General features: G+C 53.0%; 7 protein-coding genes across 7 annotated transcripts; 4 read left to right on the forward strand and 3 right to left on the reverse strand.

The window, feature by feature from the left end:
• Positions 1–526: 526 nt before the first annotated feature.
• Positions 527–5,451, forward strand: PHYSODRAFT_306202 (hypothetical protein; the record flags this gene model as incomplete). Its single annotated transcript, XM_009538038.1, has 8 exons — positions 527–2,843; positions 2,992–3,012; positions 3,123–3,184; positions 3,226–3,676; positions 3,708–3,946; positions 4,119–4,172; positions 4,393–5,027; positions 5,085–5,451. 8 exons carry the CDS (start codon positions 527–529, stop codon positions 5,449–5,451), a joined length of 4,146 nt encoding a protein of 1,381 aa, XP_009536333.1.
• A 257-nt stretch (positions 5,452–5,708) lies between these two features.
• PHYSODRAFT_550024 (hypothetical protein) lies at positions 5,709–11,872 on the forward strand (the record flags this gene model as incomplete). Its single annotated transcript, XM_009538039.1, has 2 exons — positions 5,709–7,882; positions 11,803–11,872. Coding segments are annotated over exons 1-2 (2,235 nt in total), but the record flags the coding sequence as incomplete, so codon positions are not given.
• Positions 11,873–12,535: 663 nt separating this feature from the next.
• PHYSODRAFT_340004 (hypothetical protein) lies at positions 12,536–14,896 on the reverse strand (the record flags this gene model as incomplete). The annotated part of the gene is made up of 5 exons (XM_009538040.1): positions 12,536–12,567; positions 12,612–14,117; positions 14,188–14,299; positions 14,365–14,550; positions 14,612–14,896. 5 exons carry the CDS (start codon positions 14,894–14,896, stop codon positions 12,536–12,538), a joined length of 2,121 nt encoding a protein of 706 aa, XP_009536335.1.
• Positions 14,897–15,418: 522 nt separating this feature from the next.
• On the reverse strand, positions 15,419–16,240 carry PHYSODRAFT_255926 (hypothetical protein; the record flags this gene model as incomplete). The annotated part of the gene is made up of 2 exons (XM_009538041.1): positions 15,419–15,833; positions 16,014–16,240. 2 exons carry the CDS (start codon positions 16,238–16,240, stop codon positions 15,419–15,421), a joined length of 642 nt encoding a protein of 213 aa, XP_009536336.1.
• A 2,570-nt stretch (positions 16,241–18,810) lies between these two features.
• Positions 18,811–19,107, reverse strand: PHYSODRAFT_526058 (hypothetical protein; the record flags this gene model as incomplete). Its single annotated transcript, XM_009538042.1, has 1 exon — positions 18,811–19,107. A coding segment is annotated over one exon (297 nt), but the record flags the coding sequence as incomplete, so codon positions are not given.
• A 208-nt stretch (positions 19,108–19,315) lies between these two features.
• On the forward strand, positions 19,316–22,423 carry PHYSODRAFT_340006 (hypothetical protein; the record flags this gene model as incomplete). Its single annotated transcript, XM_009538043.1, has 11 exons — positions 19,316–19,489; positions 19,561–19,622; positions 19,677–20,273; positions 20,500–20,585; positions 20,671–20,776; positions 20,821–20,908; positions 20,938–21,015; positions 21,046–21,174; positions 21,248–21,350; positions 22,174–22,324; positions 22,414–22,423. 11 exons carry the CDS (start codon positions 19,316–19,318, stop codon positions 22,421–22,423), a joined length of 1,584 nt encoding a protein of 527 aa, XP_009536338.1.
• Positions 22,424–24,994: 2,571 nt separating this feature from the next.
• On the forward strand, positions 24,995–26,452 carry PHYSODRAFT_255957 (hypothetical protein; the record flags this gene model as incomplete). Its single annotated transcript, XM_009538044.1, has 1 exon — positions 24,995–26,452. One exon carries the CDS (start codon positions 24,995–24,997, stop codon positions 26,450–26,452), a length of 1,458 nt encoding a protein of 485 aa, XP_009536339.1.
• Positions 26,453–27,263: the final 811 nt, after the last annotated feature.

The following is a 27,263-nucleotide window of genomic DNA, read 5'->3' on the forward strand; positions in this document are numbered from 1 at the left end:
GGCCATTGCAATATACACATTACCTAGCAACCAACCGAGGGAATTCCTACATATTCGCAACACAGCTACCTTCAGCCCTTGCTGCTGCTCCTGGGGCACATCGGGGCTTGTGTCGTCGGGCGCGGCAGAAGCCCGAAACTGCTGATGCCTTTTGACGTGATCAGGACCCAGCACTGTGGTGCCTTTGAAGCTACTGAGTTACTAGGAGCAGTTGGAAGGCCCAGGTAGACTGGGCCAGGTCTAGCTGTACATATAGGTGATTAACACTGTTGCACTATTAGGCCAATAATAGCGTGCGCTGTTTTATCGTAGGAATCGCTCGCTACGAAAGTCAATTCATTGTGCATTTTCAGGTATTAAGCAGTGACCAGCTGAGCGTGCCATTAATATTTTTGACGAAAACACCGCCGATTTTCCTACGAGTCCATACAAAGTGCGAGATATCGCCTACGATTCGACGACAATCAAAAAAGAAAAGATCTCCACCAAAAGGAAAGGAAAGGGAAAAACGCCCTCCTTCGAGTCGATGGACTCGCAGTGGCGCTTCCTTGGCCCCTGGCTGACTAGGCTGAGGGTGGAGTACAAGGCTCTGGACGCTGAGTGCGACGCGCGCGACCCTCCGCAGCGGATCCTCAAGGTGTCGCTGCGACGGGTGCAGCTGTCGGGGTCGTTCCAGGCCAAGTTTCAGGAAACATACGAGGCCCTGGCCCTTCTCGCGGCTGTGGAGCGCGTGGATTACGAGTCGTGGAGATACTGCCTCACAGCGCTGTGCGGATTGCACCTGGGAGAGCGTGGAGAAGCAACTTTCGAGGAGAAAATCCCCGTGCTGTTTCTGCTCGACTTGGATCTGGAAGAAGACGAGGACGAGGGCTACAATTTGGTAAAAATTTGCGGTACGGGCCATCGTGAACGCCCCAGTGACGAGTATTTGCAGGCGCTGAAGAAGATCGCGGCGATGGATAAGAGGCTGAAAGATGATAAAGCTGGGAGGGACATTGAGATCCCCGTGAAGATTTATTTTTCAGCGCGGCAGGGGAGAACGATGGCGCAGTTGGAGAATGTTGCAAAGGCTGAAAAGATCACTAAGCAGCAGTGGGAGGGGTACTATGATTCTGGTGGAGGTGAGCAGCCAGTGGAGTCCAAGATGTTTCGGTGCACTTTCGTGCTGGAGCCGATGATTGCAGACTTCCATGGATATGAGATCACACAAGAAATGGTTGATACTATGGAAAAGCTGCTGGATGCTAATGTCTGGTTCTCACAGGTGAAACTGGACTTGCACCTGATCCGCCATATTGGCTTTGACGAGAACAGGGCGAGGGAGGCACTCTGGAAGCTTTTTCCACGTCTTTTCAATGGTACAAGGCACTCACTGGACCAAGCGAATCCTCGCTATCGCCCTCGGTCCACCTTTCTAAGCCAAGAAGAAGAGTGTTTGCCGATCGGTGCTATCCAACTCGAGTGTGACTCCGCTGTGATCGGCGTTCGTGATTTCGAAAGGACGTGCTCAGCGCTGACTGTTTGCCAGACCACCAGAAACCTTTCGTTGCGTTTGGCTATCAGCCCGACAGCTCATTTGACGAAAAAGGTGTGGTGGAAGTGGGTCGCGTACTCTTTGTTCTCCTGTCGCGCACGCGAGTATTCGTCCATTGACGCACTCGATCTCACATTGAACGACAAAGTTATTCCGGCAGATATCATCGAATTCGCCACCGTAGTAGCATCTGACCACCCCGAAGAAGCATTGTTTTCCTCTCCACGCGGCCAAGTTGAGGAAAGGGAAGCTACTCTGAAACCTGGCGCTCGAATTCGATGGCAAATTACAAAACAGGGCACAGCGCGCCTTGTTTCCAAGGAACTGACTTTCCCGTACGCTATTCCACGCATTCGGACTTTCAGCGACGATGGAACTAGCGAGTGGACCAATGTGGTGATCCCCGGGTTGAGCTGGTGCCAAGTTCGCCGAGCCTGCTTACAATTTCCCGAGCATCAAGCTAGCAGTGCCGCTTCGTGTAACGTGACTTCGCTCACATTATTTATCCAGAGAAGTGTTGCTTCAAATGCCGAAAGCCTGCAGCGCCTGTTAGCAGTAGTTGGCGGTCCATTGAAGCACTTAACGCTGGGTGGACCTGGCCTTGGGGTGGTGGATGAGAACGCCGTCCATCGTAGCTGTCCCAACTTGTCAACGCTGTCCGTTCGTGGCAAACAGTTTGACGTGCAGCTTGATTTCAGCTACTATCGTGGATTGGGCGCGCCAGTTCCTTCAATTAAGTGCTCTGGTCTTCGTTTGACAACGCTGGCACACGCGTTAAGTGATAACGACAGCGCTACCGCGAAGTGCGTATACAAGTTACGAGTCCACAAGGAAGGCGATTGGCTACGGACTACGCCGGACACCCGCCTGGAGGCACTTTTGCAGATGTTGAGAGTGAATGAAACCTTGGAATTGCTCGAGATCGATGGTTCGCCGCAGCTGCCCAAGTTCGCCGACTTCAGACAGCACAACCGGAAGCCGATTCGCAGAACACGAAACATATCGATCGGCGGGAAACTGGCGTTTCTGAGTGTTTTATCGTCTCGACAGAGGTCGGATGAAGTGGATCACAAGCGAAGCTGCGGCAGTGAAAGAGAGGTGCACGCTCGCCAACACCTGGACCAGTACGTTCTATCGAGGATTTTTGCGTTTGCAGGCCCTCCTGTTCTTCGACAAGTATTCACCCGAGCTGTCGCCCAAGTTGTTGAACGGCCTAGGGCATTGCGAAACATTGTCCACTTTCCCTGGGGCATGGCTGACGGCTACAGCAGCAGCAGTAGCGATAGCAGCAGCAGCAGCAGCGAGGGAGGTGGGTGGTATTTCTGGCCTGGCTCGAGTGACTATTTCACGGAGTCCGATGAGGAGTAGCCCCCTCCCTCACTGCCACCGACGACGAGCCCACCCGATTCAAGCGGTTTCTGCATATTCGACTCGTCGGCTCTCACGTAGTCTCACAGATCTACCGAGTTCATATTTAAGTACGTTATTTCCTTCCACTAACTTAACTTGAAGTGGTTATGTTGCAAGTTCAGGTGTACCACACAGTAGACAACATAAATAACCTTACGTTGCACACCTTCATCTCCAGCGCAACATAATCCATTTCCCGCCATAATAAAAGCTCACTTGGAGCGGCTGGTTGGCGCCGTGGTGCGCGCTCCTGAAGAAGCGCTTCTCGTACACGTGGCCAGAGCGCGAGGAGGATCTTTGGGACGCGCAGAAGCGCGTGCTGGGCGTGTCTCTGCCCACGCACTACGAGAACAGCGACGGCGAAGAAGAAGAAGGAGGAGGAGGAGGAAGAGGACGAGGAAGAATTTCACCAAAAGTTTCAAAATGTTCGGGAAGCTCTCGCACTTTTAGCAGCTGTGGCTCACGTGGACCAATCAGCGTGGAAGTTCCTCCTGACCCAATATTGTGGTGTCGAGCTGGGAAGAGAAGCTCAAGAGCAAGATCTCCCGGCGGAGTTTGTACTGTATTTGAACTTGGAGGGCAGGGCGAGCATGCAGTGGGAAGACACGCTCAATTTCGACCTGGCCAGGTTTTGTGGGACACACCAGCGGAAACACCCCTCTCGACCATATCAGGACGCACTGAGCTGCTGGATCGAAATTTGCAGGATGACGAGTGGGTATCTTCATCCCTGTGAGACCGTACTTTAGAGGAATGCGCATAGCGTCAGTGGATGGACCGATGGAGGTGTTCATGGACATCTGGAGGGCCGAGGAGAAGATCTGCAACAAGTGGCACAAGTACGAGCAGCGTGTTGGTCAAGACGAGGTTGGGCTCGGCCAGTTGCTCTGCACGTTTGTTCTCAAGCCGATGATGGCGGACTTCAATGACTGCATGATATGTCCTGAGATGACCGAGACCGCTGGTGAGCAACAACCAGTGGTTCTCGCAGTTTTCGCTCTGGTTACGAGTAGATCGGGATCTGGAAAACGATGCACGGGGGAAGAAGAAGGTCCTTGGCCAGCTGATGAAGGCAGTGTTTGATACGAGCCGTCGTCAACGTGCAATCACGAGCGGCTGCAGGTAATACGAGATACAGCGAGGTGACCAAGGAAATACTGCTACCCCGCTTCAGCTTGGAATGCACTTGGAGTGTGATTATTCGCTGAAATCTTCCGGATACGAGGTGGTGTGCTCAGCGATGGTAGTCAATCGTACGACAAGGAAAGTATCCATGCGTCTGGAGGTGTCACCGGATGATCAGACGACCAGCAACCACATGTGGAAGTGGTTGGCGTACGCGTTATTTTCGAAGCGAGCGCAGACACATTCGAGCTTGGAATCTTTGTCGTTCATCGCAATGGGAAGCTTAAGCGTCCGAGACATGAATGAATTTTCAGCAATTCTAGCTTCTGAGCATCCAGAAGAGAAACTCTTCAGCTGTCCCCGCGGCGCCGTCGAGGAGAGGGATGCTACCCTCAAATGTGGCGCTCCGAATCGGTGGCAATTTGATGAACGACGAAGGAGCTGATTTGCTCGGTTTTGCAGCACCAATTCAGTTTGTTCGCTCATTAAGCGACGATGGGAAGAGCAATTGGGTGAACGTGTTGATTTCAGGTTACGGGCGCTGCCAAGTACTGCGTAACGATCTGGTATTCCGCTCTGGTGACGAAGTGGCAGCTCCCTGTCGTAGGCTGAAGTCGCTGAACATCGGGGTTTGCAACTATGATGCCTACGTTTCGGATGGGTTGCCCCAGTTTCTCTCTGCGATTGGATCTTCGTTGCAGATTCTGTCGCTTGAACACCTCGAAGGTGTTGAAGTGTCCGATATTTGCCGCTTCTGCCCGAATCTGAAGGAATTGGCGTTTTGTGCGGGGGCTGTCAGCGCGCGTTTCAATTTTGACGAGTACCATGCAGTGGGCGAGCCGATCCCGCTACTAAGTTGTGATTGGGGCAACGTCAGAGCCCTGAAGAAAGAGCTCAGTGACGTGAACAGTGCACTCGGGAAGACTTTACGTCGACTGCGCGTCCGCTTTACAAGCATGTTTATGGGCGGGGAGGGACAGCATGTCTGGGCCTCACTATCTACCGCGCATTGAAGGCATTTGACGGAGTTCCTCCGCATGCTGAGCACCAACAGGACTCTGGAGTACGTCGACATTGTCGTCCCGTCCAAGTACGAGCAATTTGCCGGTGACGCTCTGAAGCACCATCTCGCACCAACCAGGCACGAACTTCAGCTGTCAACGGATCGCATGGTGGCATTCCTCAGTGTGATGTATCGACCGAAGGCAACGGAGACCAAGAGGATGAGAACTCGCTCGTATCGCCCTCCTCCTACACTCGGCCACCTGGATGAAAACGTTCTGACCAAGATCTTCGCCTTTGCGGCTCCATCAGTTCTTCGGCAAGTTTACTTCCACGTAAAACGCAATGAATGGAGCGAGCGTACGGGCACGCCGATTTAGGATACGCGTGATCTGCATTGGTGGCCGTGCACACATATTTCTTTATTTTCGTACATGTAGAACACTTTTGCTTGCCGCAAGTCAACATTGTTATCAGTTATAAGATCTACCGGAAATCAAATTGAAGCTATCCATTTCATCCAACCCCATTCTTTCTATCATTCAATTGGTCAAAGTTATTTTTCGAATCCTTCACTTCACTGCCATTCCAGAATCTGATAACCAGCTCGCAAACCTCAAACATGGGGGTGCCCCCCGACGCCGCCATGCTGGAGCAGCGCTGGGGCTTCCTGGCGCCCTGGTGCTCCGTGCTGCAGTACCGCGTCAACTTCCGCGCGCTGGAGGACGCGCCCCCGGACGTCTGGGGCGCGCAGAGCCGCGCGCTGCACGTGCTGCTGCCCCGCCGCGCGGGCCTCTACGGCGAGCTCAAGGACGAGCAGTCGTTCCAGATCGAGTTCCAGAACACGCGCGAGGCGCTGTCCCTATTGGCTGCAGTGGCGCGTGTGGACCACGCCGCCTGGAAGTTTTTGCTACTGCGATATTGTGGCGTGGATCTGGGCAGTCCCGGAGACGAAATATTCGAAACGGAAATTCCGGTTAGGTTCTGTGTGGTTATCGAGCCCCAGGGTGAGACGGACCTGATCCAGCTCTGCGGCGTGAACCAGCGACGGTATCTGAGTGAAGGATACGTGAACACACTGGCGAGGATCGCGGAGCTGGGGGGCATTGCGCAGAATGCGGAGGGCGTGGACCTGGAAATTCCCGTTCGGGTGAATTTTAACACTTCGACGACGAATATGACGAACAAAATGACAATTGAACCGATCCAGAATTTGGTGAATATTCAGGCGGCCGAGAAGATTATTCGCGAGGAGTGGGAGAGCTACAACTGGAGTCTGGAGAACCAGCCAGTGGACGCTGGGATGATGAGGTGCACGTTGGTGCTCGAGCCGATGATTGCAGATCTTCGAGGGTTCGGATGTGGCAACGAGATTGCAGAGACGATGGCCAGATTTGTGGGCGAGAACGTGTGGCTCTCGCAGTTGTCGTTGAAGGCGGAGTTGACGTATGAGGGGAACCAAGATGTAGCGTTGATGTCGTTCCGCCAGATGATGGCGGTGGTGTTTGATGCGACGCGGCGGAGTCGTGAACTGGCAAATACGAGGTACTGCTCTCAGACGTTGGCGTGCAGCGACCCGCTTCAGATGGGAACGGTATCGTTGCACTGGGAATCTGCACTTGATCCATCGGAAGTGGGGGCAATGTTTTCAGCGCTGGTACTCAACCAGACTGCAAGACATCTCACAATACGAATGCGGATGGAGTCGAACAACCGAGGCAACTACAAATACTGGTGGAAGTGGGTGGCGTATGCGTTTTTCTCGAAGCGAGCACAGAGGTGTTCTGCGCTGGAATCGCTGGAGCTGGCTGGGATTGATGACGTGGATATCGAAGACGTGAAAGTTTTTTCCGCTGTGCTTGCGGCCCAACATCCAGAAGAAGTTATCTGTGGCTGCCGACGTGGGCGTGTGGCTGAGAGAGATGCGGAATTGAAGCAAGGATCTCCAGTGCAGTGGCTGCTCTCCAGGAATGACCAGCCCCAGTCCGAACCTAGTATTGTAAAGTTCGGGTCGACTATTCCTCATGTTTTAACGTTTGGAGATGACGGCGAGAGCACGTGGGTCAACGTGCTGATTCCTGGTTTTGGTCATTGCCTGGTTCAGCGCTCAGATCTGGTGTTTCACCCCGCTCGCAAATCTGGTGCTATTCCAACCTCGTTGACGTCTCTCACAATTCGATTTGGAGAAGTTGCCCACCCAAGGTTGAACGGACTTCCTCTACTTCTATCGGCTTGCGGAACTTCGTTGCGATCCCTGACAATTCAGGGGTCTGCTGGAGAAGTCGATGCCAACATGATTCTTCAGTGCTGCCCGAAGCTACGAAATCTAACGCTACAGAAAGGATGGGTTATCGTGGAGCTTGACCTTACAGAGGCTCGTACAAGCAAGCAGCAAATTACGATGCAGTCGTTCAAGTGGGAAGATGTGGCCGCACTGGCGAGCGAATTGAGAAACTCAAATAGTTCGCTCGCCCGCTGTGTTCGCCGATTGAGCGTCCGGCTGACAGGCATGAATCAAGCAGACAACACGAGATGGGCGAACTACGGCCCCGTGCTGGCTTCCTACCTTAATGCCCTGCTGGAGATGCTGATGGCGAACGACTACTTGGAGTACTTCAAGATAACTGTGCCACCCCAGTGTCACGAGTACGCCGACTACTTCAGGAAGCACCACAACAAAAGGATTCGTCAAGGTGGTAACCTTTCCATTGAGACCAAGGTTGCTCTCTTGAGTGTGATGTTGGCTCGAACGAAGACACTGCCGTCATTGAAGAAGGGCAGGAAAACGAGAAGGAAAAAACCCGTGCGGCAGTTTACAGCATTAACGACACACCATCAGACATTCGCGAGCATCTGCGCGTTTGCTGCACCTGCCCCTCTGCGCCAAGTCTACTTCCAACAGGAGTATAGTGAAAACACGCCACCTGAATTGTGCTAAGCGTATAGCATGCGTGTGAAGGCTCAACAAGCTTGTTGCCTTGATTTCTCGATCGTTTATTTTTCTGCGTTGCACATGCGTGTGTCTGGATCTAGTGACGTCGCGTGGGGTCGCTTTATCCGGCGGGCGACTGGAAAACGGAGCGCATGGTGTGATGCATTATACAGTGAATACGGTCGGACGTGGTTCACTCACTTGGAGCCGATGATGAACGGTAATTTGTGCTTGGTAAGGTTTGCTTGTTGGCAACGACAAACCACTTAACACGTCTCAATGAGTCCTTTTAGCCCAAATACTGGCCAGCCGCACAGCTACGAGTTGATCTCGCGCGCGTTTTCTTTATTGCGCCTGGCTTCAGGTGTACGTATCGATTTATGGTGTTGCGTCTGGTTGGGCTCTTGCTGCAGTTTTCCCCCGATCAACGATGGCTCCAGTCACCGCTATTCAAAGTGCTACTACGCCTCTCTCCGGTTTGATCAGCGCCCCATGCGCTTTTGACGTTTTGTGCGAGACCCGTTGTATCCACCGACAATACCAGTATGTATTCGCCACAGCAGTTTGACCGCTATCATTTAAGTCAACAAAGCGGTTCGCCTGTCATGATCGTGGACGGCGCGGGATACTTGGCGGCTTCCTTCGGAAACGAGATCACCTCGGCTGCTAGCCAAACAGTTGAGTGACTCTCGTCCGTCTCACCGTTCGACCCCATTTCTACCAGCACTCAACAATACCACCGTAACATTGTATTTCGAGGAGAGTCTACTAGCTGTCCGAGCGGGTTTTGGCGGGCTGGAATTTATGCTGTGCGCATTTGGTGCATCTCGACAACTGCGCTAGAAGCCACTGGATTGAGCGAGAAGGGGCAGCATGAGCGCTCCGATGAGCGGGAGTATGGTGGCGACTTCAGCCAGGACCTGCGTAACGGTGAGAACAGTTCATTCGTGACGGGCTTGGCGGAATTCGATGGTCAGTGCCCGACCTCCACCGTTCGCAAGTCCGTTTCCTACCGGAACGACAAGTACAGCAAGCCCGAACCTAACGCGGCGTATGTCGCTGCTCAAGAAGCGTATCGAGGCAATGTTGAAGCGGCAATGTGCAGGAAAAGCTACTACGGCGTACTATCAAAGTACTATCCACTGTCCATCGTTGGGGACAAGGTCCGTTTCCTCACAAGCCGTGTCATTACGACCGACTCGTGGAGTTCGAGAGTTGCTCGGGAAGACTGTTGTTCGGCGACAGCTACCTCGACCGGTTCTTCGCACGGAAACTAACCCACGCAGACACAGCTTTCCTCACTACTTAAGTACTTCAAAGACTTCAAAGACTCGGAAAAGCCCCTCAAGTGGTCCGAGTGTCTGCCAACCGGAAATGTTGCTTGATTCAAAACAAAGTTTGTACGTTGCTTAATCCATGTGTTGACCACATGGGTCTCTTCACGTTGTGTTGCTGGTAAACTATACGCTATACACTATACTTTTCGGTCATGTATACTTTATTTTGCGATCTTTCAAAAAGCATGGAGCAGCGCTGGGGATTCCTCGCCACGTGGTGTTCGGCTCTCCGCGGCCGGATCCTGTACAAGAAAGTGGAGCGCGCGGACGAAGCGTAGGTCGAGCACAAATTCCGCCTGGAGGTGGAGCTGCCCAAGCGCTACGAGAGCAGCAGCTACAGACAAGGATTCGTACTTAACGAGGATGATGAGGCCGAGTTCAGGCTGAAGGTGCAGGAGACGCGCGAGGCACTGGCGTTGCTGGCTGCAGTGGCGCTCGTAGACCCAGACGGCTGGAAATACCTGCTGAGAGTGAAATGTTACGTGAAAATGGGCAAGAAAGGCGAGGAAAAGTACGAAAAGGAGGTCCCAGTCCAGTTTGCGTTGAAATTTGACCTCAACGAGAACAAGAAGACAAAGGACGACGAGTCGTTGGGCCTGGACTCCCTGTTGTTCTTCGATACCAGCCATCGTACCAAACCTAGTAAGGAATATCTGAGGGCGCTGGCCAAAATCGCCAAGATGGACGAGAGCTTGAAGCCAAGACAACCTGGAGCGGACATCGAGATTCCCGTGCTGTTGCACTACACGCAGCAACATGAGGCCAAGAAGGAAGCGGCCAAGTTGGAGAATATCGCAAGGGCGGAAAAGGTAATTTTCGAGCGATGGAGCAGTCTGGAGCAGGAACCTTTAAAGGCAAAGTCGCTGCGATGCACATTTGTATTGCAACCGATGATTGCTTTTTTCGAGTACGGGGGTTTTGACGCCAAGACCGTGAAGACGACGCAAGCGCTGCTGGCCGATAACGTGTGGTTCTCGCAAATGAGTTTACGGCTCGATCGCGCAGACGATGCGGCTGCGATGAAGAGGTTGGCTCAACTCATGACGCGCGTGTTCAAGGGAGCTCCGAGTTCTGGCACAGTGAGGAACCCCACGTATGATATTGAGATTGCAGCGTCTGACGGAGAATTTCGCCCAAACCAGTTGCAGATCCTGAATCTTCTGTGTGAGAACGAGATGGGTGAGTGGGAGTTTGCGTCTGTCTTATCTTCTGTCGCTCTCAATGAGACAACGAAGAATCTTTGGATACAGTTCTACAGCAATGAGAAAATCGGTCTTGGCACATGGAAGTGGCTCGCATACAGCATTTTCTCGAAACGCGCACGCGGCGTGGAATCTCTTACGATCATGGATATTGACACCATGAGTGTAGCTGAAGTCGAAGCGTTTTCGTCGGTACTGCTGTCCGACCACCCTGAAGAAATCGTTGCTGATTTCTCCGGCGACCATGGTGTCGAGAGGAAGGCTACGTTGAAGAGTGGAGCTCAGGTCCGGTGGGACATGGACGAAGAAGGCCAAATGCGCAAAGGTTCTCGACCGCTGACGCTTCCCTTTGAGATGCACGGTGTCTGCACTTTTGCGGATGATGGTCAAACGGAATGGGTGATCGTAGTAATCCCGGGATTTGGGTACTGTCAAGTCCGGCGGAGTGATTTAGTGTTCTACGAAGAATCGGAGTTGCACAGTCCTGCGAGCAAGCTTACATCGCTTACGATATGCTTCGACAAATTCAAAGACGAACGCGAAGAAGCTGGGAATGGTGATGGCGCCAACGAGCGTGATGGCGGGGAGGAGGAAGGTGCTATTGCAGCTGAAGGCGAGAATGGCGAGGCTGATCCTACCGAGGCGCCATCTCCGACGGAAGGTCTTGCTCATTTCCTAGAGAGGGTTGGCTCTTCTTTGAAGGTTTTGGCGCTGGATGGCCCCAGGGGTGAGATCGATGAGAATCTGATTCTTCAACATTACCCCAACTTGGAGAAACTATCCCTCTGTGGAGGCTTGGTAGACGTGCAGCTGTGCTTTAGTTGGTATCGAGCTCGAAACCAACCAGTTCCGCAGCTCAACTGTCACTGGCACGATGTTTCGCCTCTCTCGGCAGATCTTAGTGACCCAGCCAGCCCCTTCACTTGTGCGTACGCCAGCTGCGTGTGCGGCTTAAAGATGACTGGGAAAGCTGGAAAATTACTCAGAACTCTTACAACCCGCCCGAGTTCCAATCAAATGCGAAGGAACTGCTGAAGATGCTCGAGAAAAACGAGCGCTTGGAATACTTGGAGGTGATCGGCCCTATTGAGCACGAAGACTACGCTGAAAAGTTTAGTGAGTACCACCTCCGGCCAGTTAAGCGATCTCTCCCGCAATTCCGCTTGCGCATGATGGGGTTTCTGAGCGTAATTTCATCGCTTCGCGGGCCAAGTCAGGAGAAAAAAAAGCGCAAGGGGACAGCTTAAGGGACCTGACAAGCTCTCTGCATGTTTTGACTCATATGTTCGAGTTTGCAGCTGATCGTGTACTTCGGCAGGTGTATTTCCACTCCCAGGACGGCTCTAGTTGGGATTCGGAAGACGAGGATTTCTTGATTGTGTAGGCGATATGCTGAAAGAACACAGCCAAATGCTCCTGTCGCAACGCAATATACTTCGTAGTTAAAGCATGTGTTTGGTGCTGTCCGTATCTGGATAAGTTGGACGAGGGGATCAAGCGCGTTTTCATTCACAACATTTTGTTCGCTCGGAAAGGAACCAGAAAACTCATTTCCGAATTAGCAAGAGCCCGGCAGCAACTCAGTCACCACTGTACGTGTTTGTTGTTAGTTCACGCCGAGATTAGTGGTGACGACATGTCGGTCCGCGGGGAAGCCACCTTCGACATTTTTGCGAGAACGATTTTATCTGCCACACACACTATTTGTATTCGCTACGATGGCCTCAGCACCATGATAAGTGATTCATCTGCATGGTCACGGACGGCACGGGATACTTATCCACTACCTTCTGCAATGATAACATCTCGACCGCTAGGCAAACGGAACAGTTAAATCGATTGCTATCTCAGGAATACATGGCGTTACTACCCACACCACTCCAACAGCTTGTTTTTTTTTATTTTTCATGACAAACAACACTAAAATGAAATGTACTGTGGGAGCTCGGCGGGATTCACATTGGGTGGCTTGTATAAACTGGACTTGAGCCATTTACTCGTAGTCTTCACCGAAGTCTTCATCGTCTGGCATCCCAAGAGGAGCGCCATCCTTGATGAGGAGGGCGTACACTTCTCGGACCGCAAAGACTGAGCAAACGAGAAGATCGTGCAGATCATACTGTGACTCAACTTGCAAATTGCGCGGGCAGCGACGAATTGGGCGTCGAATTCCTGCTTCTTGTTGGTGTTCGTAGGTGCTGAATCCGAGAACACGACGCTGAGAAACGCGATCTTGCGCGCCGTGGGGAATTTGACCACACGATCGATTGGCTCCAAGTGGTGCTTTCTCAAAGCCGGGAGGAAGTGGTGGAACGGGGTCGACAGCGACACTGCTAAAACTTCGATAGTCTTGTTGATGTCCAGCATCTTCAAGTACGCTCTGATCTCGTCTTTGATTCTTGGATCGTACGCAACAGTTCCAAAATCACTTGGATTCAAGCGGTGAGCCAGAACTCGACGGATAGGCCATATTTGAGGATTGCTTGGGTCACTCAAGTCGCCCGTAAGCGCGTTGTAGGTCCACCCATCGAAATTGAACGCTGATAGCGGCTGGTTTTGTTCATGGAGCTCCCGAAAATCGTACACGACGTTGCAGTGGCCTGTCCATAACTCCATTGCCTGCAAATTGGGGCACCGTTGAACAATCAAATTCGCGTCCATTGAGTCCGCCGGGCACACAATCTTCAAAAACGTCAGCTGTGGCCCCATCGATTTTAGAAGTTCCTGAAGACGATCAGGGCGTCGCCACATCATAAATCCGTGGAAGCGAATCGTGAACGCTTTGACTTTGCTCGGAGGTAACTTCTTGCGCGAGTTTTGTTGCGAAAACACCAGGTCACTTCGCTGAACGAAACCACGACCCAGACCTGGAATGAGAACGTTCACCCATTTCGTCCTCCCACTGTCACCGAACGTGCGCACGAAACGAATAGGGGAATCGAACGCCGTTGTCTCCGAGTTTGGTAGCACGTGCCCCTGCGTGTCGAACTGCCATTTGATTGGCACACCTGCGTTCAAAGTCGCTTCCTTCCCAGACGCTTTGCCCGGCTTCACACCAAATAATTCTTCTTCGGGGTGCTTGGAGGTCATAACGGTGGTAAATCCTTCGACCTCCGCCGGAGAGAGCAGTCCAACATCCGTCACTGTAAGGGATTCAATGGACGATCGAACGCTTGCTCGTCTCGAAAAGAATGCGTACGCCACCCACTTCCAGAATTGCACACCCTCGGGCTCTTGATAAACCTTTGACATGATTTGGATCGAAAAGTCCGTGGTCGTCTGGGTGACTGCGATGGCGGAGAACAGCGCTGGCATATCGAGTTCAAACAGCTTGATGTCGCATTCCAGGTGAATCATCCCAAACTGGAACGAGTTTGCCACGTCCGAAACCTTCTTGAACCCAGAATGGTACTTTGTATTCTCGTAAGAACGGCGCCTACTGTCGAAAGCACTTGACATGAGCTGGCAGAACACTTGCCTCGACTCCCCCGGCCGATTTTCCAGTGTGTCGCTCATTGTCAGTCTATCGACACGTCGGAAGCACGGACATTTGCGCGCGCCAACGTCTCCATCGCCTCCGCAGAATTGTGCAGCCACTAAAGTCAACAATCATCGGCTCCAGCACAAACGTGCAACGTATCAGACCCGCAGTCACTGGTGCCGTCCCCACCTGCTGCTCGTACTCTGCCCACTGCTCCTTGACCATCTTCTCTTCTCTCTGAATCTGAGCGAGCGCTGTCGCCAAGCCCGACTCCGACTTGTTCAAGCAGCTCGAAGCATGGACCTTGACCGGAATAAACCTTCAGCCCCTCTCAGCTGTACCAAGAGGTTATCACCAACAGCTGCAGTCATCACCAAAGCGTTCACATATTCCACACTTGGACTCGTCCTCTGGTGAACTCCGCAGAAGTGGACGAGGTCAAACTCCTCCTCTTTAACGTGCTCTCCCTCCATATCCAGGAAGAGAACGAACGCTGCTGGGAGCTTCCTCTCCATGACTTCTTCCCCCTCGACCCCCAACGTCACACCGCAATAAGTGATGAGTAAATATTTCCAGCCTTTGAGCCACCGCGGCCAGCAACGCGAGGGCCTCCCGGACTCTCTGAAGCTTCAACTGGAAGTTATATTCACTGGGAATTGGGAAAGCATTGTCGTTGCCCGGTTCGTTCTCATCCCCTCCCTCTTCAGTAGCTTCAGTGCGACAGGGGAGAGTGACTTGGAGGTAGCGCTTGACGGTGTCGATGTAGTTCTCTTCGCACTCGAGGGAGCTGTACTCGATGCGGCCCTTGAGAGCGGCGCACCACGGGCCCAGGAAGTCCCAGCGTTGCACCGCTCGAGGCCACGGAACCGTCATCGCTGTCGACTTGAGGCTTGGGGGTCGTATTCACGAATGCCGCTTGTTTATCATGCTGCGTTGAGTATGAGCGCTTCAACCAATGGGCTGAGGCCGACCAGATCAAGCAGTTCATCGCGGCCAAGGGAAATGCGCTGCTCGCTCAAGACGCAAGGAGATGGCAGTGGTGGGTGGCATTCACAATTGAAATGTTCTACATTAGTTTAGGCTAAGAGGAGGATTCATGGACTTGTATTTATCGTTAACAGGGGGCGCCATCAGGTGCGAAGAAGCGACGAACGTCCAGCGATTAAGACTGCGTTCGTGCAGGACTGGGGTCTGGCCCTGCATTTGCTGAAGCTGCGACTACCTGAACGAAAAAAGCTCTGTATCGAGTATGAACAGTGGCTCAAGTAGTTGGTTCGTTGTAGGGAGAGGAATAACAAACACGAGCGTTTTGTGGTCACACCAGCAATTTTGATTTAACGAATCGGAACTTGAATAATTCCTGGTGTGGCTTTGTCCAAAAGAGGACTCGATCACTTACCACGGTTGCTCAAACGTTCCGAACGGGTACTCGCCCGTGCCCAACGTGAACGTGGCGCACAGCGGGTTGACCGCCGTCGTTTCGTGTACACGTCGCAGTTGACGACGTAGTCGCAGTCCTCCGCCACCTTCTTGAGGCCGTGGGTAGTACACGCTCCGGTCGTCCGACGTGAGCGTGAAGTTGACGGTCTGGGTCTGGCCGGGCTCGAGGCTGATCTTGTTGAACTTCTTGAGCTGCTTCACCTCGGGAACATTCAGCGAGCGGTACGGCTGGATGAGGAACAGCACCACCGTCTCCTTGCCGGCCATGCTACCAGAGTTGGTCACGTCAACCGTAGCGACGACCTCCTCCGTCGAAGTCTCCACCACCGAGCGGCTCAGACGAACCTCCGAGTACGTGAAGTCCGTGTAGCTCAGACCAGCGCCGAACTCCCACTGCATGGGGCAGTCGTACGTCTTCTTGTCCGAGCCCTCGCACAGCGTCGTCACGGGGCGGTTGTACGGCATCTCGATGTTGGCGGTACGTGGTGGGCATACGGCCGCTCGGGTTCACCTTGCCGTAGATCGGACACCGCCTGGCCGCCAAGCTCACAAGCCAGAATACCGTTCAACACCGCGTAGACGTTTCTCCGGGATCTCGCCAAGCAGACGCGGGCGGCCTTCGAACAGCACCACGATCACGTTGGTGCCCGTGGACGCCAGCTCCTTGATGTACTCGACTTGGCCCTCCGGAAGCGCCTGGTCGTTGATGTTGCCGGGTTTCTCGGCGTACGTCTCCTCGCCGATAACAACGATGGTGTACTCGGCCTTGCTGGTCATCTCCTTGGCCGTGGCCAGGTCCGCCTCCGAGTACGTTCGTTCGGGTACTGGCCGTTGAAGTAGCTGAAGCTGTTGTTGCCCACAATTTGCTCAATACCGGACTTTACCGGGACTCCGTGAGTCAACAGGTCATCGTGGGCGTGGTATCCCTGCGCCACATTGGCGACCGATGTGATAGGCGACGTCGATTGTAGCGACGTAACAACGACGTTGCATGACAGTGTGAGCAGCAAATTAGCGGACGAAATAGTGTTAGGGATGCAGACCCTAAAATACTTCCTCCTAATCAAGCTAATCTGGTCTGGACATCTTTGCCGGTTTTCACAATAGCATGTTATTAAAAGTCGTCGCCGCACGTGGAAAGTGTCCTAAGTATTTTGGAGAGCTCAGATGCCTGTAGGTATCAATTAAGGGCTCAGTTTGGTTTTAAAAATTAAGGCGTGCATCATTGGCGGTGTAGCCATTCCACACAAGTCGGTCAAAAACGATGGTCTCGTGGAGTTCGAGAGTTGCCTGGGAGGTCTAGCCGCCTCCCTTTTCGGCAACAGCTACCACGATCGCTTCTACCGTCCAATGTTAAACCACGCAGACACAGCGTTTCTCACTCATGACGGTGTCTTCCGAGACTCGCAAAAGCCCTTCAAGTGGTTCGAGTGTCTGCTCCAAGCAATGGTTTCGACCACTGTTACGTGGTAGCAGCTACCACTGGTAGCTTGACTAGACTAGAATATACCAATTGTGACTAGGCCCATTTTTTTCGCAGTCTTACGACATACGGAAATCGTGATTTTTTTATTCGAAGTAATTCATTAGATTTTGGCTACTTCCGGTCGAAAACAAATATTTTGTCGCAGGTCACCCATACACACGAGCTAGCACGGATCACGGCCGATAGCGGCGCTGAAAACGAGCGATGACCCAGGAGGCGGAGGCGGATATCATCGCCGAACCGAAACACGCGTTCAATGAAGGTAAGGGATTCGACTTGATCTTCTCCAAGTCTTCGGCGGCTCCAAAAATGCACGAGCATGATGAGAAGTCCTTCAGGTCGCAGAGCACTGTCACTCTGTCAGGTGCGCAACTAACGTTCGCCACTTCGCCAGTTTTGTTTTGGCGGAGATCGACAACTACGTATTCTGTCACCTCAAGTGCAGCATATCGACCACCAGGAACAAACTGAGGCTCATGACCACTGTTTTTGCTGCCATTCACATGCACTAAAATCCCCACTGAGATAAAAGACAAAGGTATCTTCGTCACTTTCCGACCGAGTTGACGGAGGGAACACATGAGGTAGCTCGGGGCAAACTAAACAATTACGCCGCGTGAATCGAACGAAACCTTCCAGGAGCAGACGCTGAAATGTTCTTGCCGTGGGGAATTTCAGCTCGGACGCCGACATGTTGCCAATGACGCTTCTGATGAGACCATGGAGAGATGAAGGATCACGGTAGCTTCGATCCCAAAACTGCCATCGGTAGTAGAATCTACCAGCCAGTGGAGAGGTGAATTCTTCTTTTTCGTCTCGGTCTTCAACGATGATCCCAGAAGTCTTTAAATCGATAATACAATCGCGCTCTTCATCATTCCACTCCACATGTTGACGGTCGGCATCGTTCAGCAAACACTGAACCAGGAAGGTTGAAAGTCTCGGGCTTGGAATAGTGTGCTGAGCTCCAAAACAGCGAAGCAAATGGGACATCATCGTCTCCGAAAAGCAGTGCTGGAGTAGATCTGCCTCCGTGTAGGAGCGCTTCCGGAAATCCATCGCGATGACGTCAATAAGATCCCGCAGGAGAATCATGTGTTCGTTGCTTTCTCGCAGGATAATTTCTTCCAGTATGGATATCGCATTTTAGGTGGTAGCCCATTTTCGAGGGCGAACAGTTCACGCGCTTCTTCATCACCCACTCGAAGGTCTTCTCTCGTGAGCTTGCTCGGAAACTCTCCAAACACTACGGGGCTATCGGGTGATTCAACCTCCAACGCGTGAGTAGCCGAAATAACAAACCACACATTACTCGGGATCCAGACGGCGGTATCCTTGAACAGAGATCGGCAAAACTCCAAATCGTGGTGTACAGGAAGTGGGCATCGTCCAGCAAAAACACAAATTGCTCATCAGCGGATGGATCATCGATATCACCCGGTCGGCGGAACTTGTGCTGAATGACTGGCAGATTACACTCGCGTTCGAGAACGTCGACTCCGTATTCAACGAGCACGTCCTTGGTGTAAGTAGCGTGCACTGCCACCGGCATGAATGAGATCTCGGTCCTGCGAATTTCCGGATAGCGGTCCTGGAACAGGATCAGCAGCGACGTCTTCCCGGAGCCTGAGGGACTCAAGATGAAGGAAAACGGGTCGCTTTGGACCGCGTTGTAGAGCCACTCGACGAGTCGGATACGTGGCAGACGAGGGGAATGCGGAGCGAGCCCCATAGGATATGGACGCACTACGACCTTCTCGGCGGATGGGTCTTCTGGAAGTAGCGGCCGCCATGGAATCATGACCAACAGGTGAATATAACGCGGAAACGGCGGGAAGGGCAACTGCAGCTCTTTCAACCATTCCTCGAATGTTGAGGTCGAATTCATCGGCTCCCCATTGATCAGCTGTTGAATGTCGTCGTGGATCCGTCCTTCGCTTAATTCAAGCGCGGCCTCCTCGTCATCGCGTAAGAACCCAGAGCCCTTTCTGGCGGGAAATATTTTCAGCTCGCTGGGCTCACACCAGACCTTGTGCGCACTTTTCTTCTTGATCGCCTCTTGCAGAACGCTCCTGGTTGCGCTCAGGTCGACGGTGATGAGGGACGCACCGGACTGGAAGTCCGGGAACCCGCAAAACAGCCGCACCTTGTTCTCCATTCCGGCTTACATTTCACAATGCCACCATGCTAAGCAATGTCACTTCCCGTCGGAGGTGTACTAGTCACCATCAATCCTATTCAGTCTTTTACTTTTATTGTTTTTTTAATAATAATGAATAATTATGCCACATTTTTGTATAAGTTTTCTGATGTGGTCCACTTTTCTAGCTACCTTCCGCGAATCAGAGCACTTCAACCAGGAGGTTATGACCTCGCGCTGGACGTTCCTGCGGCCGTGGCTGTCCCAGCTCACGATGAAGTACAAGGAGATGGACCTGGACTACGACGCGCGCGGACCCCCGCAGCGCATGATCAAGGTGTACCTCAGACGGGCAGGCAACGTCCCCGAGGCGGCGTTCCAAGTGAAATGCAGCGAGCCTGTGAGGCCTTAGCCCTGCTAGCCGCCGTGGAGCGTTTAGGCCACGAACTGTGGAGATATTTCCTCACTGAGTGGTGCGGGCTGTTCCTCGGAAAGGAGGGAGAAGAAATGCTGGAAGAGAAGATTCCCGTTCGGTTTCTTCAGATGGGGGTTATGATCTAGTGAAATTTTGTGGGACGGGGCCCCAGTGATGAGTATTTGGAGGCGATGAGGAAGATTGCGGCGATGGATCGGTCCCTGAAAGATGGCAGACCTGGTTTGGACATTGAGATTCCAGTGATGCTTTGCTTTCACGCTCGGGAGGAGAAAACGATGCTGCACCTGGAGAATGCTGCGAAGGCTGAGAGAATTATCCAGGAGCAATGGGAGCTGTACTACGATTCACATGGAGGGGAGCAGCCAGTGGAGTCCAAGATGCTTCGATGCACTTTTGTGCTGGAGCCGATGATTGCGGATCTATATGAGAATGGCCAAACTAAAGAGATGGCTGAGACTGTGGGGAAGTTGCTGGATGGGAATGTCTGGTTCTCGCAGGTGAAGCTGCCCTTGCGCTGGATGCGAGGCATTGAGAATGATGCAAGTGGGGCGAGCGCGGGTATCCAATCGCTGATTCCACGTGTGTTTGGCAGTACACGGCGCTCACTGAAGCAAGCCAACTCGCGGTATCGGCCATGTTTCAAGCAACAAAACTCAGCTGGAGGATTCACTCAGATTGGAGAGATCGAAATCTCGTGTGATTCATCTACGACTGAGGCTAGCGCGTTCGAGCAGGCGTGCTCGGCGCTGTTAGCTTGCCAGACAACTCGAAATCTGTCGATGTATGTGTATATCGGCTCGTCGTTCCGCCTCAACTTCGGCCCCTGCACAACATCAAGACTCGGCCGAAGATAGTGGTTACATTTGGCGGCTCGTGTACACTTGGATAAACTATAGTTGGATATTCGTCCCCCAGTAACTTCGTCCCGAAGCTGGGATTGGCTGAAAAAGAAAATAGGAAGGGACTGACCACAGCAAGGAAGAGGAGGCGGCTCACACAGTGGGGACACTCGCGGGCTCGGTGGAGTTCGCAGACTCGGTGGCGCTTGAGGAGATGGTGGGTGGCTTTATAGTTGGTGTGCTCGTGGACTCGTGGCGCTCATGTTCTTGTTGGTGCTCGCAGACTCGCTGGTGGTGCTCATATAGCTGGTGATGCGTTCGGAGCTGGAGTTTTTGCGGGGCTCGCGGACGTGGTGGTGCTCGTGCAGTTAGTGACGCTCTTGGACTCGGTGGCGCTCGCGGACGTTACTCAGTGGTGCCCGTGGTGATCTCGAAGCTCGCTCGCGGTGTACACAGAGCTGGAGGGGCTCATGTAGATGGTTGTGGGTGTGATCTCGGTGGTGCTCGCGAACTCGTCGGTGCTCTCGGACTCTCGGAGATCGAGGTACACTCGGAGCTGGTGGGCTCATGTAGCTGGTGGTTGCCGTGGGCTCGGTCGTGCTCGCGGACTTGTTGGTGCTCACGGGGCGTGCGATGTTCTTGGAGCTTGTGGTGCTCGTGGCCTCAGTGGTGCTCGTGTAGCTCATGTCGCACTCGGAGCTCGTGCTGCCCTCCCAGCTCATGGCGCACTTGGAGCTCGTACTGCTCTCCCAGCTCATGGCGCACTTGGAGCTCGTGCTGCTCTCACAGCTCATGGCGCACTTGGAGCTCGTACTGCTCCTGGAGATTGGGCTGCTGTCAGACCTCGTGGGGCACTCCGAGCTCGTGCTGCTCTCGGAATTAGTCTGTGGTGCTCGCGGATGCAGCGTTGTTTTCGGAGCTCGTGGTGCACTCCGATCTGGCGGTGCTCATGTCGTTGGAGCTGGTGGTGCTCTGGTGCATCGAAGGTGGCATGACGTGTATTCAAGTTACATATGCATTGTGTAATCCCAACTTGACCAAGAGGCCTCCAACTATCTCACTCATGCTGCTAAGAACCGGATACGCGGTAGTGAGCGAAACGCCGCCCGCTGCTGATCAGTTAGCTCACCCCAGGCTTTGACTATACCGGTAAGTTTTCCAGAGCGACGGTGCTGGCGCTGTGTTCCTTCTTTTGCATCAGCAGCTTTGGTAAAGCCATTGACTAACACTGTTTCGCCCTGACTTGCCATGTTTTTCATTGCAGATACCCATTGAACCCTGTCCACCTCTCGCGATAATGCAGGAACTGGTGGGATGCTGGCTAAGTCGGCAACGTAGGCAACGATTTTAACAGCTCGAAGGCAATCCTTCTGCCCGCGATTTCCTCGTTCCTTTGGAATAGAATCCAGGCCTTCTGTGTAGAACTGGACGAGAACATCGGAGAGATGCCTACCCTTCAGCTTCGTCAAGCTAGTGGGCCACGCCTTACCAAGCTGAGGGGATCGCAACGAGAGCCCGCCAGAAACTTCAGCATCTGGACTACCTTCCGTCGCATTGGTGGAGGAAGCGTTGCCTTCTGGTTGACGATCAAGCCGTCGAAGCACAAGATGTAGCATGCTCCTGGGCTCCTCATTGGAGGTCACCAGCTGCTGGTGTCCTATGAGTAGCCGTTCCAGCGTTTCGGCAAAGGTATGGAATCCAACAAACTGCTCTGCTTGCTCCTGGATTGTAAGGCTGTCTCTAACATGTTGTATCGGAAGTGAAAGGATGTTGTCGGTGACAAAGCGTTTGCGAATCTTGCTTCCCCAGTCAAGCAGCTCATCCTGACATTCAAGCTGCGAGTGCAGAGTGGAATGTACCCGCTCCAGTTCTTGGTGGACGATGTGTTGCGGTGCGACAGCAAGTGTGTCGCGGTAGTACATCAGCAGAGTCGCGGTAAGACAGTCCGCGAAACCTTTCGGTGCGATCTTGGAGAAGTGAAGCAACCGTAGTGCTTGAGCAAATGTACTGACCCTTGTGAATGTCTGATGTGATTCTTTTTCGAAACAGGCGAGCGTAGGCGGGTGACCAGCCTGCTTTGTGTCCACCCACCCTCCGAGCACCTTTGCAACGTTCTGGTCGCTAGCCGTCGTCGGCAATATGTATTCGAGTAAGATAGCAAATCCATCCATGGACCAGAGCCCCCGGTGGGCCAAATCAGCCAGGTTGACGCTAGCGTTGGAGCTTGCATGCGCTGCGCCACCTCGACGCGCTGAGTGTGACTGTAGGCTTTGCGTCAGCTCTCGCTTTGTGTCGTACTGATACACCGATTCTAACACTCGATTAATGTATGCAGCCACACGCTCGTCTGTTGTAGCTTCAGTCACTTGCGAGAACACACGCGGCGAGGCATTGTATGGGTCAGCAACCAGCTGAGAAGCCAACGTGTGAAAGGGATCGATGCTCCAGCAAATCGGAGAGCAAAAAATTGAGATAGTCTGTTGCTGCTGCACCTTGATGCTATTGAAGCAGCACACAGGTCAATTACTTATTACAATGCTAAAGCCAAAGTATATGCACGTACCGTGTCAGAGCACTGAGAAGAAAACTACCATGCCAGTGCAAGTCCGTAAAGTGTAGCATTCTTACGTCGGAGCTACGACCAACTGCAAGCCACTGGTTGTTACGAAGAGTGCGGTCGAGTAGCGCCTTCTTATCGTCTTTGAGAAATAGTATGGTTGATATTGAGCGAAGATCATCAATTGTCATGGGTGGAGCTTGGTTCTTCAGCTTTTGGCCTTCCGAGATGGCAAGCATGAGATATTGCTTTTGCAAATGGCGTCGGCAACGCCGATACCACTCGGGGTCACTGCTGAACAGGTCCGTTCCCGTTTTCTCCTCCAGTTGTCTCTTGATAGAGCTCAGATAGTTCATCGATGTTTGCCGGTGGATGTCAGGATCATTGAACAGAAAGGTAAGGAGCTTACCAAGCATTTCCTTAGTGACCTGTGCTGCCCTCAGCGTCTCCATAGTCAGGTTGGTGTCTACGTGTTTTTTCAAGAAGGTGTTGAATTTCGCACGGGCTGAAGAATCTTGTTTTCTAGAAGAAGGCCCCAACTCGCTCTCCATCAAGTCCACGATGGCTTCGACATCTGCCCCACGCTCCATTGTCGGCGTGGTGCTGCGAGCAGTTTTATCAAACGCCCTTTCATATGTTACTAGAATGGTGCTCTAATGTTGCTCGAACTTTACACTTATCTTCGGCGACGACGTTAACCAAATACACTACTGTAGCAGATATGGATGTATTTTCCGCTCTGGTAATGTCTGGCCACCCCGAAGAAAAACTGTTTGCTACCCCGCGTGGCAAGGTCGACGAGAAGCCACACTTAGAGCCGACTCCCGGATTCGATGGCTGAAACCCAAGCATGGCAAGGCAGATCGCAATTCGGAAGAGCTGGCGTTTTCGTATGCTATCCATCACCTTCGGACTTTCAGTGACGATGGAGAGAGCAAGTGGGTCAACGCGGTGATTCCTGGTTGGGGCTGGTGCAGAGTTCCGCGATCCTGTCTGGAGTTTGGTGATCGGCAGACGAGTTGCAGTGCCTCTGGTAACGTGACTTCGCTCACTCTCCATTTGGTCTTGAATGGGGTTGGCAACCCAGAGTGGCTGCACCGCTTTCTATCGGTGGTGGGAGGTCCGATAAAGTATTTGAAGCTGGATGTATCTTGCCTTAAGGTGGATGTGATCGCAATTCTCCAGCGGTGCCCCAACTTGTGTAAGCTTTCGGTTCAAGGCCGAGCTATTGACGTGGAACTCGACTTCGGCTACTTTCGTCAGGCTAACGAACCGGTTCCTTCGATGAAGTTATACGGGCTTAACGTGGAAACACTCGCTTACACGTTGAGCGACAACAGCAACGCGCTGGCAAGGTGCTTGTACAAGTTGCGCCTCCATGGGCTAGGCCACACCATCAGCTTTACAACGCAGCGCTGGGACAAACGCTTCAAGGCGCTTGGGCGTATGCTGGCCCAGAACGAAACCTTGGAGCGACTCACCATCAATGGGCCACCCGGATGGCCCAACCTCGCTGCACTCAGGAAGCACCACCTGATGCCGATTGGAAGGTCCCAGCAGTTGCCGATCCAATGCCGACTCGCCTTTTTGAGCGCTTTGTCGTCTCGCCAGAAGTCACTCAAACGAGCACGCGGAAGTGGAGGAGGGGCTCATAAAAACTTGGACCAGTACGTTCTATCTAGGATCTTCGCGTATGCAGAGCCCCCCGTTCTTCGTCAGGTTTTCGCGCAAACCTTTCGAGCTGGGAGTGTTCACTGGATGTAGTGGGTCTCAACGGGAGATTCTCAAAAGCTGGCTTTCTGCTTGAAGAAGAAGAAGGACAAGTCGCAGGGAGTTGAGGGATTGCTGTAAGGGTGGAAATGTTTTCGCCAAGTCAAGACAGCTTAATTTGAAGAACTTTTGGTGGTCATTTGTAGCACGACTCGCCCCAGGAGTGAAGGATGTTGAAGTTGTCGAGCGTTTGATTGGCTAAAAACGACGTAAAAGTATCCTCAATCCCCGCCATTGGTCAAAAAGCCTCCACTAAATTTGGCGCCAAAAAATAGATTCACCATTTTGCGTGCCATTGCCACTATGGCTCGCGCTAGCAACAGCAACAGCGCGCTGCTGGAGCAGCGGTGGGGCTTCCTGCTGCCGTGGCTGGAGCTGCTCGACCGCCGCATCAAGTACAAGCAGGTGGCGCTCGAGGAGGAGGTCTGGGACGCCGAGAGGCGCGTGCTGGAGGTCACGCTGCCGGCCAAGAACTCGGACAAGTACGAGCGGTACACTCAGGGCGAGTTCAACTACGAGCTGCGAGAGGTCCGGGAGGCGCTGGCATTGCTGGCTGCTGTGGCCCACATAGCCCAAAACGCGTGGAAGGTTGTCTTGAGCAAAGTATGGGGACTGAAGCTGGGCAACAAAGGCTCGGAGGAGCTCGAACAGGAGATTTCACCCCGATACGTGCTCCTTTTCGACCACTTGGCGGGCGTAGTGCCCGGTGGCCACGAGGACTCGCGGCTGACAGATCTGGTCTTCTTTTGCGGCACCAGTCAAGTGGAAGACCCGTCTCCAGAGTTCCAGACGGCGCTGAGCTTACTCGCTGCCACAGCTGGCAAGAAGTTGCTGCCGAGAGATAAACCGGGCTTGGATATCAAGATCCCGGTGCAAGTGTCTTTTGGCGGCAACGGTTTCCTGGCTGGGAGGCAGTTGCCGCTGATCGCCAACGCGGAGAGAATCGTCAAGGAGCAGTGGGAGAAGTACGAGCAGAGTTCGAGACTGCAACCGGTTCCGAGTGGGAGAGTTCGTTGCACTTTTGAGCTGCTGCCGATGGTTGCAGAGTGGACGGATATGATGGGGTACTCGTCGTTTGCGCCCAAGTTCCATAAGTTGGTGCAGGATAACGTGTGGTTCTCGCAACTTACGCTGTCAGGAGAGAGCGCAGAATTTCTCATTGGAGATGCGTGTCGAGCACGAGATGAATTCAGACAACTCATGGCTGCCGCTTTTGACAGTACTCGGCGCAGTCCGGCGCGCTCGACCTCCCGCTACTATTTCGATCGCGGCGAATATATTCGAGATGGAAGCCCGTTGCAGGTTAATCGAGTGGACTTGAAGACGTACACGAGTATGAGGACTGAAGACCTGGGGGCGATGATGTCTGCTGTTGTGATCAATCAGACGACCAAGAAGATTACGATGCGGGCGGAAAAGAGGACAATTTCAGGTGAAGACAAGTGGATGTGGCTAGCCTACGGACTCTTTTCCAAACGGGCACGTGCGTTCTCGGCGCTGGAGGTATTTTATCTCAACCAGATCGACTCATTGGATGCAAGTGAAGTGAAGGCGCTGTCAGATGTGATGCACTCGGATCACCCTGAGGAAGTTTTGTGCGGCACTCCTCCCGGTGTGGTTGAGGATCGAAATGCTACATTGAACATATTCGGTGGAAATTTGCTGATGGCCAGCCCGTTTTGGAGGCGAAAACCAAAATTACTGACTCCGTCGTCCGAGGCGTTCGCACTTTCAGTGATGATGGAGAGAGCGAGTGGGTGAATGCGATGGTTCCGGGCTTGGGCAGATGCCAAGTCCAGCGCGATGATCTAATTTTTGATCTGGCCAGTGCCATCCCCACACGCACTGGTTGCGTTAAAGTCACTGACGATCGGGTTCAACAACGAAGAGCACACGTATCCTATTACGGACGGCCTCCCGGATTTTCTAGCTGTAGTTGGTTCTACCTTGAAGGAATTAACGCTAGATGGGCCAAGAGACCACATCGACGAGAACCTGATTTTACGGCATTGCCCCAGCCTCCATACCCTCTCGCTTTGTGGAGGCATCGTAGACGTTCAGCTGGACTTGATCGAGCACCGCTACAACAACGAGCCGATCCCCGAGTTGAAATGCCACTGGCACGATATCTAAGCGCTTGCTGCAGATCTGAGCGACCCCGAAAATCCGCTGTCCAAGGTTGTTCGTCGACTGCGAATCCGTCTAGTCGACCGATGCGACGACTGGAGGCGGGTTGCTGGTGGCTATGCTTTCGATAAAATCCTGGACGATATGAAGGCCATGACGCGCATGCTAACCGTGAACCGGCACCTGGCGTACCTCAACGTGCTCTTCCTGGCGGGCTACCGCAAACATGGTAGTGCACTGAAGAAGCAGCATCTGAAGCCGATCGATCTGCCTGCGAAGCTTCCTCGAGATATTAAACTCGCGTTTCTAAGCGTGGTGTCGGCCAGAGTAGCACCGACGGAAGCGGATAGAAACAAGCGAGTGCGTCGGGCATCGATAAACGACACTGTGGCTGGTGGGCTGGATCAACGGGTGGTCTCTCGGATCTTTAGTTTTGCTGGTCCCG

The sequence above is a fragment of the Phytophthora sojae genome, assembly GCF_000149755.1.
Source record: "Phytophthora sojae unplaced genomic scaffold PHYSOscaffold_11, whole genome shotgun sequence".
Lineage (NCBI taxonomy): Eukaryota > Oomycota > Peronosporomycetes > Peronosporales > Peronosporaceae > Phytophthora > Phytophthora sojae.